This window comes from Nipponia nippon, unplaced genomic scaffold (assembly GCF_047370975.1).
Source record: "Nipponia nippon isolate SJK-2023a ecotype South Korea unplaced genomic scaffold, ASM4737097v1 scaffold_3, whole genome shotgun sequence".
NCBI lineage: Eukaryota > Metazoa > Chordata > Aves > Pelecaniformes > Threskiornithidae > Nipponia > Nipponia nippon.
Genome location: NW_028262347.1, coordinates 85231668 through 85249895, shown reverse-complemented (window position 1 = coordinate 85249895; position 18228 = coordinate 85231668). Strand labels below are relative to the sequence as shown.

The 18228-nt window shown below is 39.1% G+C and overlaps 1 protein-coding gene across 2 annotated transcripts in view; it reads right to left on the bottom strand.

Moving 5' to 3' along the window:
• CRACR2A (calcium release activated channel regulator 2A) overlaps positions 1–18228 on the bottom strand; it is a 64680-nt gene that overhangs the window by 21125 nt on the left and 25327 nt on the right. For both annotated transcript variants that reach the window (XR_015706461.1, XM_009474072.2), the window contains exons 6-9: positions 11635–11725; positions 8705–8800; positions 3212–3399; positions 1146–1217 (exon numbers count right to left, since the gene is read on the bottom strand). Coding sequence is in view for 1 of the 2 variants with exons in the window: in XM_009474072.2 (XP_009472347.2) it covers positions 1146–1217; positions 3212–3399; positions 8705–8800; positions 11635–11725 (447 nt within the window). In the remaining variant the exon portion in view is untranslated. The remainder of the gene's footprint in view (positions 1–1145; positions 1218–3211; positions 3400–8704; positions 8801–11634; positions 11726–18228) is intronic.

Sequence of the window (18228 nt, the reverse complement as noted above, 5' to 3'; positions counted from 1 at the left end):
TGACTTTTGGAATGGAGATGATTGTCCTACAATACCAAATTGCCAAAACAAAGCAAATCTTTCATGCGTACTGCCTTCTACTGTGTGCAAGAATGGGGCTTACAAAAGTCATATTGCCTTTTATAACCATTTTTGCTGTCTTCTGTGTCATTATCCTGTGTTGGGTTGACCTTGGCTGGCTGCCAGAAACACACCCAGCCGCTCTCTCACTCCCCCTACTCAACAGGACAGGGGAAGAAAATAAGATGGAAAATCCTGTGGGTCTAGATAAAGACAGGAACATTGCTTCCCTACTACCATCACAGACAAAACAGACTCAGCTGTAGGATAATGAGAAGCAAAGACAAAAATCAAAATCACCTTCTCCCCACCTCCCCTTCCTCCCAGGCTCAACTTCATTCCTGCACTCTCAACTCTTCTACCTCCTTCCCAACCCCAAGCAGTACAGGGGGATGGGGAATGGGGGGTTGTGGTCAGTCCATAAAAGCTCCTCTCTTCTGCTCCTTCCTCCTCACACTTTTCCCTTGCTCCAGTGTGGGTTCCCTCCCACAGGTTATGGTCCTTCACAAACTGCTCCAGCATGGATCCTTTCCATGGGGCACAGTCCTTCAGGAACAGACTGCTCCAGTGTGGGTCCCCCATGGGCCGCAGTTCCTGCCAGAAGACCTGCTCCTGCATGAGTTCCTCTCAATGGGCTGTAGCTCCTGCCAGGAGCCTGCTCCTGTGTGGACTCTGCGCAGGCTGCAGGAGAATCTCTGCTGCAGCGCCTGAAGCACCTTCTCCCCCTCCTCCTCCACTGACCTGGGTGTCTTTAGGACTGTTTCTCACACATTTTTTTCTTACTCCTCTCTCTCAACTGCTGCACAGTGTTTTCTACCCTTTCTTACACACGCTTTCCCAGAGGCACCACCATCTTGGCTGAGTGGCTCAGTTGTGCCCTGTGGTGGATCTGCTGGAGCCGGCTGGAACTGGCTGTGTCTGGCATGGGGCAGCCCCGGCCTCTCTGGCACAGAGGCCTGCCCCTGTGGTGCCCCGCTGCCAACATCCGGACACCTACACCCAGTACATATCCCAACATAATTTCATCCTTTAATGTATCTCTTTAGAATGATGCAAGAAGTCCTTGAATGTAAGGTCTGCATTACCTGAAAAAATCCAGCTGCTTCAGAAGTCCTGACTTCTCTCTCTGTAAGGTTTCTGTCACTCGGTACACCTCCCTGTAATGAAAATAAATAAATAAAATTGTTCTAACCATGGTAACAACACTGCTAAAATGCTTCCCCCTAGGAGTATCCACATTTGGGACTTTAGCTTCTCCAAACCTGTAGACTTTATTCTGCATGAATGGTTACTAATTTTAAAAAAGTTTATTCAGTATAAGGCCCACAGTAACACAGCAATTTGAGTTAGCAGAGGAAGGAGTAGAGGTTCTTTTTTAAAAAATCACAGCTTTATGATTCTTCATCCAGAGAGCTTAATATACACTGATATTGGCACTTGCATCATTCAGAGAAGACATACTGCTGAAATCCTTCTCACTCATGGCCACTAAAGACCATGTAACATTTTAACCAAAATTAGAGTTTATCTTGCTGCTAGAACCATATGTCAGGCTCACACATCTATATTCCCTACAATTTCTTTTCAGTTCCTGACTTTAACAGTTATGCAGCCTTAAACATTGGACACAGCGTCTCGGATTTTTACACTAGATTTACACCATTTACTTTGACTTAATGCAACTTGGTGTCTGGCCTTAAACGTTTTTTGCCTTTCAGCGAAGCCTCAAGTTCTTCCTGTGCACAGTCTGAACATTACACCTGCTTCAACAGCTCAGGTCTTACCAGACTGATACAGTTGTTTAAAGCAACACTGCAGGTGCAGTTGAGTAGGGCTGAGCTCTAATTCCATAAAACACTATTGAATCCACAGTGCTTTGTAAATGCAGTAGTATTATTCAGCAGTCTGACCACTGGGCAGATTTCCTCTGTAGCTTTAAAAACAGATCATTCCACAGTCTTTGCTCTGGATCTGAAAAGAGAGGCCTCAAAGAGGAAACAAACCACCTTGAGGAGGAATATTTCTACTGTCTACTTCCAAAACACACATCAAACATGCAAACCTAAAATTAAGTGTTCTAAACACAGTGGCCGTTCTTTAACAATCATTTATCAACAAAGTTCATTATTTATACCTTCAAGAAGAATTAGATTAGTAATAACTAAGTAGAGTTTGGCACAAAGCTTAACAGAAAAAGAATATGACATTTGATCTAATATTCTGCTCTATCTTGAAACAGCCACAGCTCTGAGTTACGTATTTCATTGCTGAAATGTATAGAGTCTGGCAAGATATGCACCACAGTCTGGCATCCATGTGCTCTTCATTGGCAACAAAAGGGTTTTATAGATCCCTGAGCATTTTTTAAAAACTATCTTCTATTAAATGGACTTCAGGGAACATTTTTACCAATTACAGCTTCAGGGTAATGTAACTTTTGCTTTGTGCAGAAGGCTGAAGCAAGACAGGTAGATTGATTTGTCACTTAAAGACCATTTCTATCCCTCAAAATATCAATTGTAAATATTCTTTCTTGAAAAACATTTTTTTAATTCAGAGTCAGAATCTGAAATCCAAAACATTTGAACCGGAAACGCCAAAATGAACCCCAAGGCCATAAGGCCTTCTCTGAATTGTGATCTAGCTGCATAAGCTACATTTTATCTTGCTGGTCGGGATTGTTGGTCAGAAATGATGTACTAGACTTGCTTTTGATGAAGAAAAGAAGCACATTGTAGCTGTCTCATAGCCAGAGTACATTCTGAGAAGCAAGCTGCAGATAGACTTAGCTTTGAGGAGGATGGAGTAACATGTGCCACAACTGTAATTTCTGTAAGGAATCCCACTGGTATTTCAAAACTAAGACATACTTTTTAACCAATGAAACTGACTTAATTCCAAACACCCTCAACAAATGGAGGGGTGGGCGAGCACCGACGTTTTGAAGAAGTAGCAAAAGATTCTGTAGAAGCCAGATATGCTACAGAAAACATGCTGAATTACTTGGAGAAAAATGACTAGAACTGCACTTGGCTTTGCTAGTGGTTTCTGCTTATGACACAAATTTAAATCACAGCACTGAATACCCTGAGAAGGAGGCTCACTGGCACGCTAAGCAAATGCACTAGAACCACTGCAGCTGGAGACTTACATTTCCTTCTCCTCATGTAGTCTTGACGCCTCCTCCTGAAGCACCTGTAACTGTTGTTGAGCCAGGCATAGTTCGTGAGATGTTCTCTCCAGGTCTCTCAGCAGCTCCTGGTTAGTCAACTTCAGCTTGGTGTTCTCTACTTTGGTTTCTTCTTTGCCACTGAGAAGTTCTGTACATTGCTGCTCTAACTGGGATGGAATAAAAGAGAACAGAAAGTAGCATAACTAAGTGAGGCATCTTGGTTTTGAGGCTTTCAATTCAAGTCTTAGAATTAGTTGAATAGGGAAGCTACTTCTGTCAAAGCCAACATATGAATAAAACACACATGGTGCTCTTCCACTGCTCTGCATTCAAACATAATTATGTTACACAAAAACAAAGCTATTCCACTCTATGATTGAATTTCATCCAGTTCAAAAATGCACCAGGACAAGCCACACAATAGGTGTTTACAGAGCAGAGTAGCAATACTTAGTTGATATTTACAACTGCTATTTTAAACAATTTCCACAGTGACAAGGCCTACACAGAACAATTCAGAGTTCTGCCTAAAAACTGTTAGCTGATAAACTAACTGATAACTAACTGTTAGCTGCCTAAAATCTGGTAGCTGATAAACCTTCCCATCCCCAGTAACATCAACAAGCAGTAACCTTCCTGCCATCTCAGCTAAGTCTGCCAAGAACTGTGAATTAGAGATTTTTATTCACTTTTACATTCACTCTCCAAAGTATATACAAAGGAAAGATACACCTTCCCTGTGAAAGAGGTAACAGCAGATGACAGTGGTTTCTGGTATGTAAAGAAGTTCCACCAGCTTCCCCGTGGCTAACTGAGCAAATTAAGATGACAGAGCAAAAGTTAAGTAGACTAAAATTAGTCCACTTCATATTAGGGAAGGCACAGCTGACCTGAAGATATAAAAGCTTTTTTTTTTTTTAATTTATTTTATTTTTTTTCTGTATGCATTTTAATGGATGTAAAATGTACTAGGAGCATTACAGTGATACCAGTTCAATCCTTCAGACCTGAGACACAATGGAGGAACTCTCATTTTGCTCATCCCAAGAAGCAGAGCTCACCCAAACCAAAATCTGTCCAGCTCTGCCAGTCTGTTCACTCTCCACAACACTGCTGTTGTTCTAGTCTTGGTTTTGAATGCAACCTTAAGGCCCAGGCTCAAAACAAAAGCAGAAAATACTTTCTAGCTGGGATTATGAAAGGTCAGGAACAAGAGTAGAGTGGGAGCACTTATCTCAGCAGCAGCACCAGCTTAACATATTTGCGGAACTGTAGCCTCAGCAGGCTCACAGTTCATATGGAATGCTGACTAGCTGGGCATCAAATTACTGCTGAGCAATGTTGGTTTACATTGATAGATCACTTCAGTTCCTGAGTATTGCTTCCATTCCTTGACAGAATGACGTTATCTATTCTAAGTAGAAGACTAGATGCTTCAGGTACTAGAAGACAAGACGTTCTTATCCAGAGGAGTGGTTTTGGGAGAAGCAAAAAGTGATCACACAAAGATGAACTCTCAAAAAGCTTAAAAGCAACAAATTGCAGGCAGAAATCCCAGTTACAGAATACTATGGCCATCTGAGAACTTAGAGACTGGCCTGGAAATGTAACTGCAATGGTAGCCATCATCAGCTCCCAGAATCATAAGTACTGATGTTAGAAATAATTGCTACAAATCCTAGTGCTTACTCTTGTGAGAAAAACAATTATGTTGAAACTATACTCAATAGCAGATGCTCATAATATTTAAACCCCAGGACACAAGAAGAGGAGAAAGGGTTATTTCACAGCAATACAGAGCTCCTTCCTTTCACCATATCTATACAATCCTTTAAGTCATGCCAAACACTACTTTTAAAGCATTCATTTAAACAACTCCTAATACAGTGGAATAACTCATTAGGTGGATGTTCAGCTGGTATAGAATGGCATAGGCCCTATAGGCTCGAACTGCTTATTGGAGTTGCAAATTGTCTCCCATGGACATCAAGTACATGAAAATTGATTGGGAAAGACTCATGGCCCACAGTCGTGTCTAAGAAAATCCAGGAAGCAGAGAGAATTAACCAATTACCACAGGTCAAGCAGAGACACAGTAGATGATGGTGCATATTCTCTTTTTTTTGACAAAAATGGGAGGAAAAACTCACTAGTTTAAAATCTAATAAAGAACTGGGATTGTCCAATATAAACAAACTGTTGCTGAGGACAGCTATTGCTGTCCCTCAAGGACATATACATTAAGCACTCTCCATGCACTCTCTTGTTCTTAGCTCAGCATCCTTTCTCTATTTTTTCTCTTTTTTTTTTTCCTATTTATTTCAGGTGCATGTGAAAGACGAAACATTTATGCAGTGTTATAAGGCTGGGGATTATTTTGTTCTTTATGCCTTTCTTAACAATCCTATAATTTGATTTGCATTTTTGAGTGCTACTGATCTGTGTTCTCATGGATCTCTCACTCAGAATCCCAAGATCATGCTCTTTAGTGACTGTCATCAGCACAGAATGCATCATTTTATGTGAGAAGCCCAGTAACTCTCCTGCATTTTACCTGGTCCACACCTACTTTCTTCCCCTAATACAAGATTCTGTGCCCTAGATGTTATGCTGGATATCCTCTATCCCCAGTGCCTCCTTCTGAGACATGCCATCACACATCCCTTGAGGAACACTATTGAGAATACCTTGTGCTTTATCTAAGCTATGTAGAGCAAGCTGACAATTTAAGATCATGGTAGGCAGCAAAAAGGTCTAGCCAAAGGAACCCTGGCCTACAGAAGGCCAGTCAACATGGAATCAGATCAGTATTTCAGTGAAAATAGGCAGAAGACCCTCATAAGGGAGACTCCCTCTGGCTAAATCAGCAGAAACAACACTGATCTCGTCTTGTCTAAAAGTTCCCTTTCACATTTTTTATAATAATTTCCAACACAGGAATAATTACATTGTATTTAAAAAAAAAAATTATTAATGAAGTTTGGAAAAAAGCATTTGTATTACTCCCAAGAGGTTCTCTCATATAATCAAGCATGGAAGTTGTAATTAAACCAAGCCACCATTACCATCTGCAAGAATAGATTTAATTATCAAAGTATATTTCCATGCAAGAGGAGGTGGCGAAAGTGACAGAGCACTCTGGATACAGCAAGCATTAGACAGGTGGAAGCTAACCTAGCACACATTGATATCTAAGTGAATGAAGAGTGGGGTTATAATATTACATATAGTATTATAAAAACAGATCTGAGGAAAGATGCGAGTCACTCTCAGAGATGTTCCTAAGGAATTAGAAAAATATATGTACAAAACACTGCCTGTAACTACACTGAGTTAAGCATTCAAACAAACAGGTTAGGCTGCTATACCAGAAAAAAAGAAATCAAATATTGTGTATAAGATTGACAATGGGTACCAATCAGCTGGCTGAATGACAAGTTTCAAATGCCATCAATCATTTGAATAAAATTATCTCACTCATCACATCATTAGAAGCAGCGAATTCCATTTGTCCAGCACAGCTTCCTTTCAATAAAAATAAAATGGGATAGCTTAATTTTTATGGTACTGTGAAGATCCTGTCCTTCAAAAAGCACCCTTGTCGAGACTCACGCAAATTCATAAGGGATAGGGGAAATGATAAATAGAAATTACAAATAAAATAGAAAACACTGTAATACTATTAATAATAAACAACGCAATGAATAGAAAAGGAAAATATAAAATTAAATAAAGAATAATACTAATAAAAATAACACAGACATTGTTTTATGGTTGAGTCACCATCCCTGGAGGTATTTAAAAGACATGTAGATGTGGTCCGTAGGGACATGGTTTAGTGGTCGACTTGGCAGTGTTACGTTAGCGGTTGGACTTCATGACCTTAAAGGTCTTTTCCAACCTGATGATTCTATGATTCTATGTTCTCCAAGATAGGCAATAGCAGACAATAGGCAATGTAGACAATAATCATAAGAAAAAACTGCTGCCTGTATTACTTGATTAGACCAGGCTTAAAAATGAGCGTAAGCCTTTCAATAGCTTCTGTGGTTTTTATACCAAGTTTAGAACACATATTTTAGAGAACCACAGGAAAAGGGTTTTACAGAACTACTGGTTGATAACTAAGTTTTAAGCACAGCTTTAAAAACAAACAGACAAACAAACAAAAACAAAAAAGGAGAATATTAAAATATAATCATTACAAAATTATGATAAATAGTTTCTTATACTTTTGCAGTTAGCTTCAGGCTAAAAACACCTGATTTGTGTGCCCCCACAAATATCTTCAAAGTATAGATTATTTCACTACAGTGCTGCAATGTGGTAAACAGCCTCCATAAAACCACATCTATTCCGACTCACAGTTGTACTGAACAAAGGTAATTAACATCATGCAGTTGATTTCAATTATGTAATGGCCTTTCATACTCAGTCTTATATCCTCATCAGCTAACTTGCATAATTATAGTAAGCTAGACGTTTGCCACCCCTCTTACTAAAGTACAATCCTACAATTCCCATCAGCTTCAGCAGCACCTGGATTCATTCCTCAGAAGAGGATCTAAAAAACTACACACAACTAGGAAACTGCCCTCAAAGTTCTTTTTCCTCTTCCTTCCCTTCTCCTCTTACTTCTCTCCTGCTTCCCAGGACTAGCACTCCCAAGCACTGCTGCCAGGAAAAGAAAGTTTACACGTATTTTATATTCATATTCTACAGAGGGAGTTGGTTTCACAGCATTCCATTTCAGTCCAGTGCTACCCCCTTTCCCTATTGCTAGTCTTTCATGCACTGACCTTGGAGACACTTTACAGCAAGTTCACACATGCAGAAATACTTTGCTTCCCCAAGCAGGTCATGCATTTTAAGAAGTAAAACACATCAGGCTTTAATATGGGAACTTGACAAGCTGTTACCATGCAAGAGAACCATGCACTGCTATAAAACCGTTATCACAGAGAGATGTATCAGGAGCAGGTTGTTCAGGAGGAAGCATTTCAAGTTCATAGTGCTGAATCATCCAAAACAAGTAAATGAGTAGTTGGTACAAGCTTTGAGCAAAGGTGTACACTATAAGACCCAAAGCATTGTTCTCTGCTCTTGAGCTGTCTGGGCATTAAGCCAGTTCCTAGCACATTGAAGGCAGTGGAATTCTGCTACATTTTCATAAAATTAACCTAGTACCCAGGAAGAATACCTGGAGCATTTTTTTGTCATTTTATCATATAAAAGGAAAACTGCTTTAGAAATAGAGGGTAACATTTTTCTTAAGCACATGCATAGAAGTCTACCACTTTTAAATGCATTCAGGTATCTACACTCATGACACAAAAGCAACAGAGGGTCACAGTTTGGCAGAACCACATCACACCAACTTGCATTTTTGGGACCTAAAATAGTACCTAAATAAAATCATATGAACAAATAAAAATGATCTATTTTTTAACTCTGAAGGATATCAGTTAATACCCTTTTCTGTTTTTGAACCAATTGTTCCAGCTCTTGTTCTTTTGACAGGAGCTTGCACTCCAGCTCTTGACTGTAGGACTGAAACCTCTCTGTGTCCTGTAAAATTCAAAGAGGAAATATATTAACAGAACAGCACAATTTCATCAGCAGGAGGAGACATAAGGAATCAGGCATGAAAATAATAGGCAAGCTTTTCACAGTGAACATAATGAGCTACTGATAGAACTCTATTTAGGGATGGTATTACTCATGAATCCAGCCTCTGAGCTTCTGTAAACTGGTGTAGTCCAGCAACTTCAATGACTGCAGTTGCTACAGGATGTGCTGATTGCACATGAGTAGGCATCAAGTCTACAAAGTGGAGGCAGAACTCTTCTAGCTTAGACACGAGCCTTAGGATCTTAACCAACCTAAACCAATAGAGCTAGGATGCATCCTCCCATTTCCAGCTACACATACCCTCATCCTCTTATACACTAGCATTCATGCTCATCTGTTGCAGCAGCGAGCTGTTTCAGAGAGCTAACTAAACAAGCAGAAAAAAAAAAAGCAAAAATGCGAATAGCTTTCTGCACATTTGGTTTCCTGAACCAGACAACTACTGGCACAGAGAAGTGATGAGAATGCACTGATGGAAACAACCTGGACAAATTTAAATTATTATGGAGTCATACTGTAACTCACATACCAGATATCAGGATTGACATGGGATATACAGGCTACTGACACACAGCACAGCAAGTCAGGTTGAAGTAAAAGAAACAATACCTGCTACCTTTAAAATCCATCACTAACAAGAATTTGTCACAGATGTTCCATCAGTATAAGCAAGCGATCTGGGCTTCAGGCTCTGCCATTCAATTATATCAATCTGTCCACTATCTAAGTATCCTGCAAACACTGGGAACTCCCAATCCTATTTGGGATTACTCCTTCAGACACTCCTCAGCTGAGACAAATTGTCAGACCTCTCCTGAGTAAAATCAGGTTCCAGCAGTTCATATCAGCTGAGAATCTATCCTATTCCTCCACAATAGGCTTCTACTCTCTAAGATCCCCAGGAAAATGCCTCTAAACAAAAATAAAAATTCCCTCAAGACAGCAGTCGTTCCTACATGCTTTTTCCCTTTAGCAGTACACACAATGGGGTAATCAAATGCATGTTAACTGGCTACTTATGTGGAAGAACATATATCCAAGAGAAAAAGACAGACTAACTGCCCCTTTTGTACAGCCTTCAGTCAGCAGGGTATTAAGTATTGTAAATAGCTACAATTTGTACTTATTTGCATCTTACCGATTTCTTTAAATGTAAATGCTCTTCATTCAAGTCATAATAATTTCCCTTTTATATGGTATCAATGCATCTCTCCAGGCTGTAAAGTCTTTGTGAAACTTTGCATTAGAGAAAGAATTTAACAGTCAGATCTCCCCAAATCCCAAATTAGTCATGTGGAGAAACAATACTTCTTGACTGCCTGACAACCATTAGTGTGAATGCTGACTAAGCTGTAAATAGTTGCAGTGGGAAGCTTTAATGAAAAAGCTTGAAAGAAATGGCTTTACCTCAAATATACAACTAATTAGGAGATCCAACAATCATTGCTTATGGAAAAGTCTCTGTTGTTTTAGGATTTGCAATACAACCTCAGTTGTGGGCTATTAAGAGCATATAAACCATTTCTTCCACAACAACTGCTGTCAGGCAAAGTTGCAAATACTTTTTATCCTTCAGCTGATATATAAACTTTATATAAAGGGTTCATCTCATCCACCACTAAAAACTGCTCTCAGCTTGGAATGGAAAAAACTTTAAATTTATTAATCAGGTTCACTACCCTGTGAGGTAAGTGAAAAGATGGATTCCTTAGACAGCTGATTAAGGCTCTTTTTGCTCTAACACGCTTTATGTCAGGAAACAAAAAATACTTCATATATTTGGATCACAAAAGGATTTTTTAGATATCATATGTGATTGAGAACAGAGGCAATAATTGATGAATATCCACTAGTTTTGGCAACATTTTGTGTACCGTATGTTGTTTGAAACCATATATTGGTTTCCTTTATACGACTGCTTTCAAGACAACAAAAAGGCATGAGCCTGTAGCTCATGATTGGTTGTCCCAGGCCACCCAGAGAAGCTGTGGAATCTCCATCATTTGCATACTCCAAACTCAATTGGAAAAGTCCCTGAGCAACCTGATCTAGTTTGAAAGTTAGCAACATAGGTGCCTTCCCACCTAAATGATTCTACGATTACTCTTTCCTAGAGCATACTTGGAGTTCTTGTTAGTTTCCTTGTTTTAGGAGAAAAAAAACAGGACAGACAAATCCGAAGAACTGACTATAAAAGCAGCAGAGGAGATTTAAAGGAGACTTTGTAAGAAAAGGGAATTCATTGTCAGGTGTTCTGGAAACACCATGGCAGTGACAAAAGAATCTGACCTATGTTTATTTTGCAAATAGCTGTGGTGGTTTCATAAATTACCATCACTTGATTTATCTCTATTGTTGCACTTCAGTGAGAACTTATCCCCTCCTCAAAAGCAGAGACTGCAGAACTTAACAAGATTAGTGTTGCTCTGAACCTCAAAGAGCATTTTTCCTAATTGTGACCAGAAGTTGGACCTATAGTAGCATCGATAATACAACGAGGCTGTAGTTCAGCTGACTTTCAAAAGAATGCCAGCTGCTACTCTATGCCAACCACTGAGCACAGGACATTGATGCTCCTCTCATCCAACAAGTCACTTAGTTTGAAGCTGCAGAGCCTGGAGCAGTACAAAAGCAGCACTGAGGCAAATTATGTTTTTTCTTATTCTGTTGTGAAACACATTTTGTGGGCTTTCATTTCACACCCAGAATGAGTATAAAACCACTGGAAGTGGGAGCCGAATCCATGCCCGCAATAACAAAGAGACACTCACTTTCAAGAGAAACTGCTCTTTCTCCTTTTGGATTTGCTGTTCCATTTCTTCATAGAGGTGTTGAATTTCTTCATCATAAGCAGCAATTTTCCTAATAAGAGATAAAAGTATACTGAGTGGGTCTTTGCAACATTCCTTCAAGTCATGGCTCACATTACGAGCTAAGCCCCACATTTCTGCCTTAATACAAGACTCCAGAGAATGTTCTAGGGTTAAGAAAATAGACATTTTTGTGCAGGAAAGGTCACAGATTAAATTTTTATTTTTTTCTCATGGAAGGAAAGCTTCAACAGCTCAAAGGCTAATAAAGCTACACATCTGATGTTTCCATATAAAGCAGATGTTCATTATGCAGTTTTAATGACTACTAAATCTTAGGTTTAAGGAACAGAGCTTCCTAGTGACAATACTAAGAATACCAGAGCCTAAGTTTGCCAGTTAAAACTATTTTCACAGCAACTTCATTTTTTTACTCTGGAACTGCATTGTTTATCATTCAAGAGCATTGAATGAGGTACATCTATCATGTCTAAGATGATTTAGCTAGAACGGACTTCTTGAAAGTCCTTGAAAGCTGCCTTACTGCCTCTCTAACAGCTTTGCTGAAACAAATTTGAAAAGCCCAGCTGAGGAACAGAAGTAAATATGCTGTGCACAAGTGTATCTGACTGTAGGAAAAAACGATTTACAAAGCTCACTTTTTCCAGTAGAATATTGCGATTAATATCATTGCAGTTTGATACATGAAGGATTACATTGAGCAGATGCTTTAGTCTGGGCAGGAAAAATTTAACTGTTGAAAGGCAACAAGACATCTGCTTTGTTCTGCTTCTATTCTGTTCTACTGTCATTAACCCAGAAACTGAAAAGCAAAAATCACTTTGCATCAAACTCAGGGGACATCCTAGAAAGATTTTTAGTAGAGATTAATAGGGCCTTTATATGACACTGCTGTATATTCCCCTACATTCCTCTTGTTAGAGCTGTTCCTTGAGCAATCTGCAGAATGCATCTGTTTTACAAATAAAGTACATCATCTCCTAGGGCATTCATATCAATAAGAGCAAGACAAGGAATATACAGTAGGAAAAAAGCCATTAATTTTGTAATCTGGCTATCTGCTATTTTTTTTAACCTAATGCTCTACATATTCTGTTTTCACTTACTAAATGTTTTCACTTACTAAAGGCCTGATTCTCTTCTCAAGTTAAAGCCAAGCAAATCGGAAAGAAACTTCAAAAAATTTACCTAAGCTAAGAGGAGTGAGAAACACCAGAAACCTGTACGTCTTTACCCCTTGCAAACATCAGGACACTTGACATTGCCAGCTTGCATTTTCAGTCACAGGTAAAAAATGAGGGGGGGAGGCATTTTCTCAGGATTTACAGCAGCAATAAACAAATATCAAGCTACATCAATTTGAGGAAAATGATTCCTGTCACTTAGATTTTTGTAAACTCTGATTAGGTGAGAAAAGCAGCCCAGACAAGGGCCTCTTCATGGGACTGCAATGCTTCAAATAGAGTGCCAGAAAATCCAGAAGCCCTTTTTGCTGCCTTACTCCCCTTATAGTGTGAAGTCAGGTCATATTCTGATCTCAAATTTTATTTTCTTAAAACTAAGAAAATGCTTCATAAGAAATTAGCACTCATCAATGGAATAAAATTGCACAAATTCATAAAGAATTAACAATTATTTAGAAAGGTATGGCAGAGATGCTAAGATGATATTTAAAAATACTGTATTCATGCAGTATAATGTCACTTTGATCAGGGCTAGATTGACTGCGTACTAAAAAACCCTGTAACTTTGCACAGGCAGAACACATTGCACGGCAGTCAGTGTTTCCATGGGAATCATAAAGATTTTCTTTGCTTCTGTGTCACAGGGAGAGTAACTTTAGTGCCATATTATTAAGCTGCTGATTTAGATATTTCTTTCCTCTTATGTGTTTGGAAGCAAAGGATATGGCAACACCATCAAGACTACATCCAGGAGGTACTTCTGGATGTAGGAATCTTTCTAGTTGGTCTGGCACATAAGCAAATGCCATTTCTGCAGGCCGAATACTCCTCAAGCATTCCTTTCATGGCTTACCATTCTTAACTCTGATCGAATTAAACAGAAAGATAAAATAATATCCTGTTATAATCAAAAGTGTAACACAATTATAAGTATATAATTATAAGTATATAATTATAAGTAACAAGCAGCAGAAAAAATAATACAATACATTAGCTGGCAAATATTCCCCACATGCAGTCAGGGGAAAATAAAGCCATAAGGGTATATCATTGTTATGTGAAAAATCCAAAACATTTCGATTAAAATCTCCGTTCCCTGGGATCATACCATCCAGTTTTACTCAATGCATAATCGTATAATTTCAGCAATTTTCAATAATGTAATCTTTCTCTTTCAGTAATGCTGTGGAATAAGCAGAGAGGAGACGAAAGGGAGATGGTGCTGTGGTTGAGCACACTAACCAAAATGGAATGTAACATGAGTTCACTAGGTTCAGATCATGAGTTCAGGATCAACACACTCACAAGGGCTTAATTTCTGCCCGTTCATGTAGCTGCTATGTGAATTATTTGGGTTTCACAATTGCTGTTCATGAAGTTTGTTGTAATGGTTCTTCTTTCTCTTTAAAAAAACACAGTGATTTGTGCACTTCATGCACTAATCTTCTGAGACGCTGATTCTCCTCTTCTTCCACCAAAGGCGGACTCTGACACTGTCCCACGCTAAGCCCAATGAGAAGGCAGTTCATCCTTCCCTTCCTGTTTACCCTTATTTTATCTTCTCTGTTTAGAACTCTGTTGTTTGAAACAGAGCCCACCTTTTTACTAGGTTTGTCTTTCAAATGCAAAGCACAGCAGCAGACAGAGCTAACGGCAGTTGAAGATTTTATTGGGTATTAGAAGAAAAAGGTCTCTTTCTCACCTGTTTTAAGCTTACTTGCTATTAGTCTTATTAAATGCCCCTTGGTTCTACTGCTAGGGATCTGAAGAATAACAGTTCCTCCTAGTCAGTGGTCTCATGGTTTTGTAAAGGTCTATCATATCCCACTCCAGCCTTTGCCTCCTCACTCAAGAGATCCTACCTTTTAAAAACAGCTCTCTCAGAATAGCTGTTCCATTCCTTTAACCACTGACTTGCCATTCTTTGTACCTTTCTTCATTCCACTGCATTCTTCTTGTGTTGCAGAGCCCAGAACTTCACTCAGTACTCAAGATGGGGGTGCACCAAGATTCTGTGTAGTGGCAAAAGCATGCTTTGTCATGTTCTCAGTACCTTTCCTGATCATGCATAGCATTTTACTGGGGTTTTTTGGCTGCCATTGCACCCTGAACTGATGATTTCAGGAAGCTCTCTGCAATGACCCCAAGGGCCTTCTCCAGAGTTGTAACTGCGCATTCAAAGCTCAGCATCACGTAAGCATGACTTAAATTATTTTATCTTCCTAACATTTATCTACGATGAAGTTCATCTACCACTTTTTTGCCCACTCAATACATGACCCTACTGCTAAATTTAAGAAGCCATCTAATTTTAAATTAGCACTTAAAATTAAATACAAATATCAGAAAATCAAGGACAACTAACTTACCCTGGCAAACAAAAATTGTATCCACTGTGTAGATGCCAAAAGCAAAATGGATCAATGTATGGAGCTACTAGTCAATACTTTCAGTGCACAGCTTAGCTGTGGCTGATTCCAGCACCAGACCAGATATATGTACAGTATTTGGTTTGATACATTACTGTAGTAAAAGTCTCTCACTTTTGTTTAAATGAAAAGAAATAAAGAAGCAAATGAGTATTTTTAAAAGGAGAGGGTTTAAACCTCATATTTTCATTTTGCCTTGAAATCTACAAATATAAGCAACAGTTCATCATCAATTCCTTTATGATGATAAATACCAGTGAGGAGAACACCACCAGTTCTGGGATAAAAATGTGGCCGTTTGCTTTGTTTTCCTTAAAGTGTATTCAATTCTATGTAAAAACTCATCAGCAGTATTTTCACTGTTGTTCTACTGAACCAGAATTACAGATCACCTAAAAGGAGAAACATGCCCATGGTTATATTGGCACAGAATATGTCTAATGCACTAACAGACCTCTTCTGTGAGTGTATCAGGAATGTATTTGGTATCTTGTTAGGAATCTTTGTTGAAACACTTTAACTAAGAGATCACAGAGGTAGGTTTAAAGTTTCTTCTCCAACAATTGTCTTAAATGCTTAAAATAAAATACAGAACTGAGGTGAAGTTAATATTTGACAAATTCAGAGTGCGTCAGTTTACCTGAAATACTAAAGCAGACCTTTAATACTAGAAAAAATTACGGCCTGTTACTAAGTAATAAAAACAGTCACACACTAAGTGTGCACAGTGCCATAATTTACATGTTCAGAGGACAAAAATACTAGTATCTGTAAGAGGGTCAGCAGTAGACAGTACAATATGCAAATCTCTTCTTCAAGACTATTTAAAAGTTACCAACATTTTTTTCTAGGAAAAAAACTTACTTGGCTTATAGAAGGTTTCTTTAAATATATGCCCTCATATACACACACACACACACGCACATATATAAGTTAATATATATATATAAATAAAAATTCACAGGGAGATCAACCCTATGCCTTTGAGTAACACCCAACAAAGTATCACAAATTTCCTCTATACAGGATCATGCTGCATGTTATACATATGTATTATAAATTTATTTATAAATTTATTGAGCTCTACGAAAACAGGTTTGTAAGAGACATGTTAACGCTAGTATAGATTAAGTGTTAAAGTGTTGAGATGACTAGGCCTTAGTCTAAGGATTAACTAACTGAACAGGGCATGAGAAACTACTGGACATTATATGAGAAACTGCTGGACATAACAAATAACAGTGAGAAACTGACAACAGCTACAGACAGCACCCTGATGGATGGCTTTCACAGGTGTTCTAGGAGGAGTTATGCAGTAAACAGCCAACCGCATAGCTATCTGAAGGAGAGTATTTGGCACCTTTTGGAGAGAAGAATCTTGCCAAGGAAAACAGCATCTAGATAACCACATCAGTAGCACCATATAAGGGCAAGATTACTTAGGTACCAATATCAGAAATATGAAATTTGCATACAAATGTAGAAAAACTGGGACCAATGTCAAAGAAGGTATTTAGGGACAAGTTCTTTATTTATGAGGAGACAAGGTTAGAGAAAGGGACCAAGGTAGATGTGAAGAGGGGATAAGTGGCTTAGTCAAGTGTAAGCAATCTGATGGTTAGTATATTTGTCTGGTCTATCCCTGTGTCTGATTCTCGCAGACTATGCTATCTTCTTATTACATCCTATTTCTAACTGTGTGGACTCAATGTCTATTCTGTGTGGGTGTTATTCATTAGCACACTTCAAGCTGAACTAGCCAGCAAGGAGGAGGAGATCTCCATCTGGAAAAACTCAAGGTCTGAGCTGATGACTGGAGGTAAAGGGACTATGGTCTCGGTATAGCCATTAGATGGACTTAAAAAGCCTCATGCTAATATCTGAAGGATCTGTGATTGTTAATGAGTGAGCAAATGAACACATTCTGGTAGCAAACTTCAATCCAGCTGAACCAGCCAGCAAGTAGAAGGAGACCCACATCTGGAAAGACCCACGGTCTGAGTCAAGGAATGGGTAAGGGGCCCAGGGTGCAGGCAGGGACATTAGGTAGGCTAAAGTCCAGGGTAATATTCAAAGGATCTGTGAATGCAAGTTTGTTTCTGAATAAAGTAAGTGTGTGTGGGGGCTGCATGTGTGTATGTTTTCACTAATAAAATTCACTCCTCATAAACTGGATGGGAGAAACAGAACAGGCTATCATCCTTCATGCTTAGGTAAACGCTGCTTGTGTTTAGGCGGGTGCCAGTAGAGGCACTACTTTCTAATCAGTATTAGTCTGCACAGTCCCCATATGTGGTATATCTGCATGTGTGTGTATTGAGAATATACATTCAGCCTCACTACTAGCTGGACCTACAAATGGGAGCAGCAGCAGCATACTATATCTATTGAACTTGGACAGGAGGAAACCCCTGAGTCCCTTAGACCACAGGATTCAGGTTTATGAATGAAAATATGCATGTGTGAAAGCTCCAGAAGAAAGGACAAAAAGCAGGTATAGAAGAATGGCATGGGTCAACAGCATAGATTGGCAGGGCATAAAGATCCTAGCACATGCACATGAAGCTTCTCAGGGCATCCAGGTTAGAAAAAAAGGAACAACTTAAGACAAAAGCATAGCCTACATCCAGGAAAGGAGACAAAAGGCTGACAGTAGACTGCATTATTGCCTAATGACTCACAGAGGTGAGTCAGGAAGAAAAGATGAAAGATCACATTCATTCTCAACTTCCAAAGGGTACTATTGTCAGCAATCAAGAAGAACCCAGGAGTCATGATATGACCTCAATAAGCAGCATCCGTTATCTTCTGTGACCCCACAGTACATCCTGGCCAGTCTATGTGGACACATGCATCTTAGTGCTAAGAAGCATGTGGGTATAAAAAAATAATTTTTCCCCCTCTATATGGTCTTATCTTGA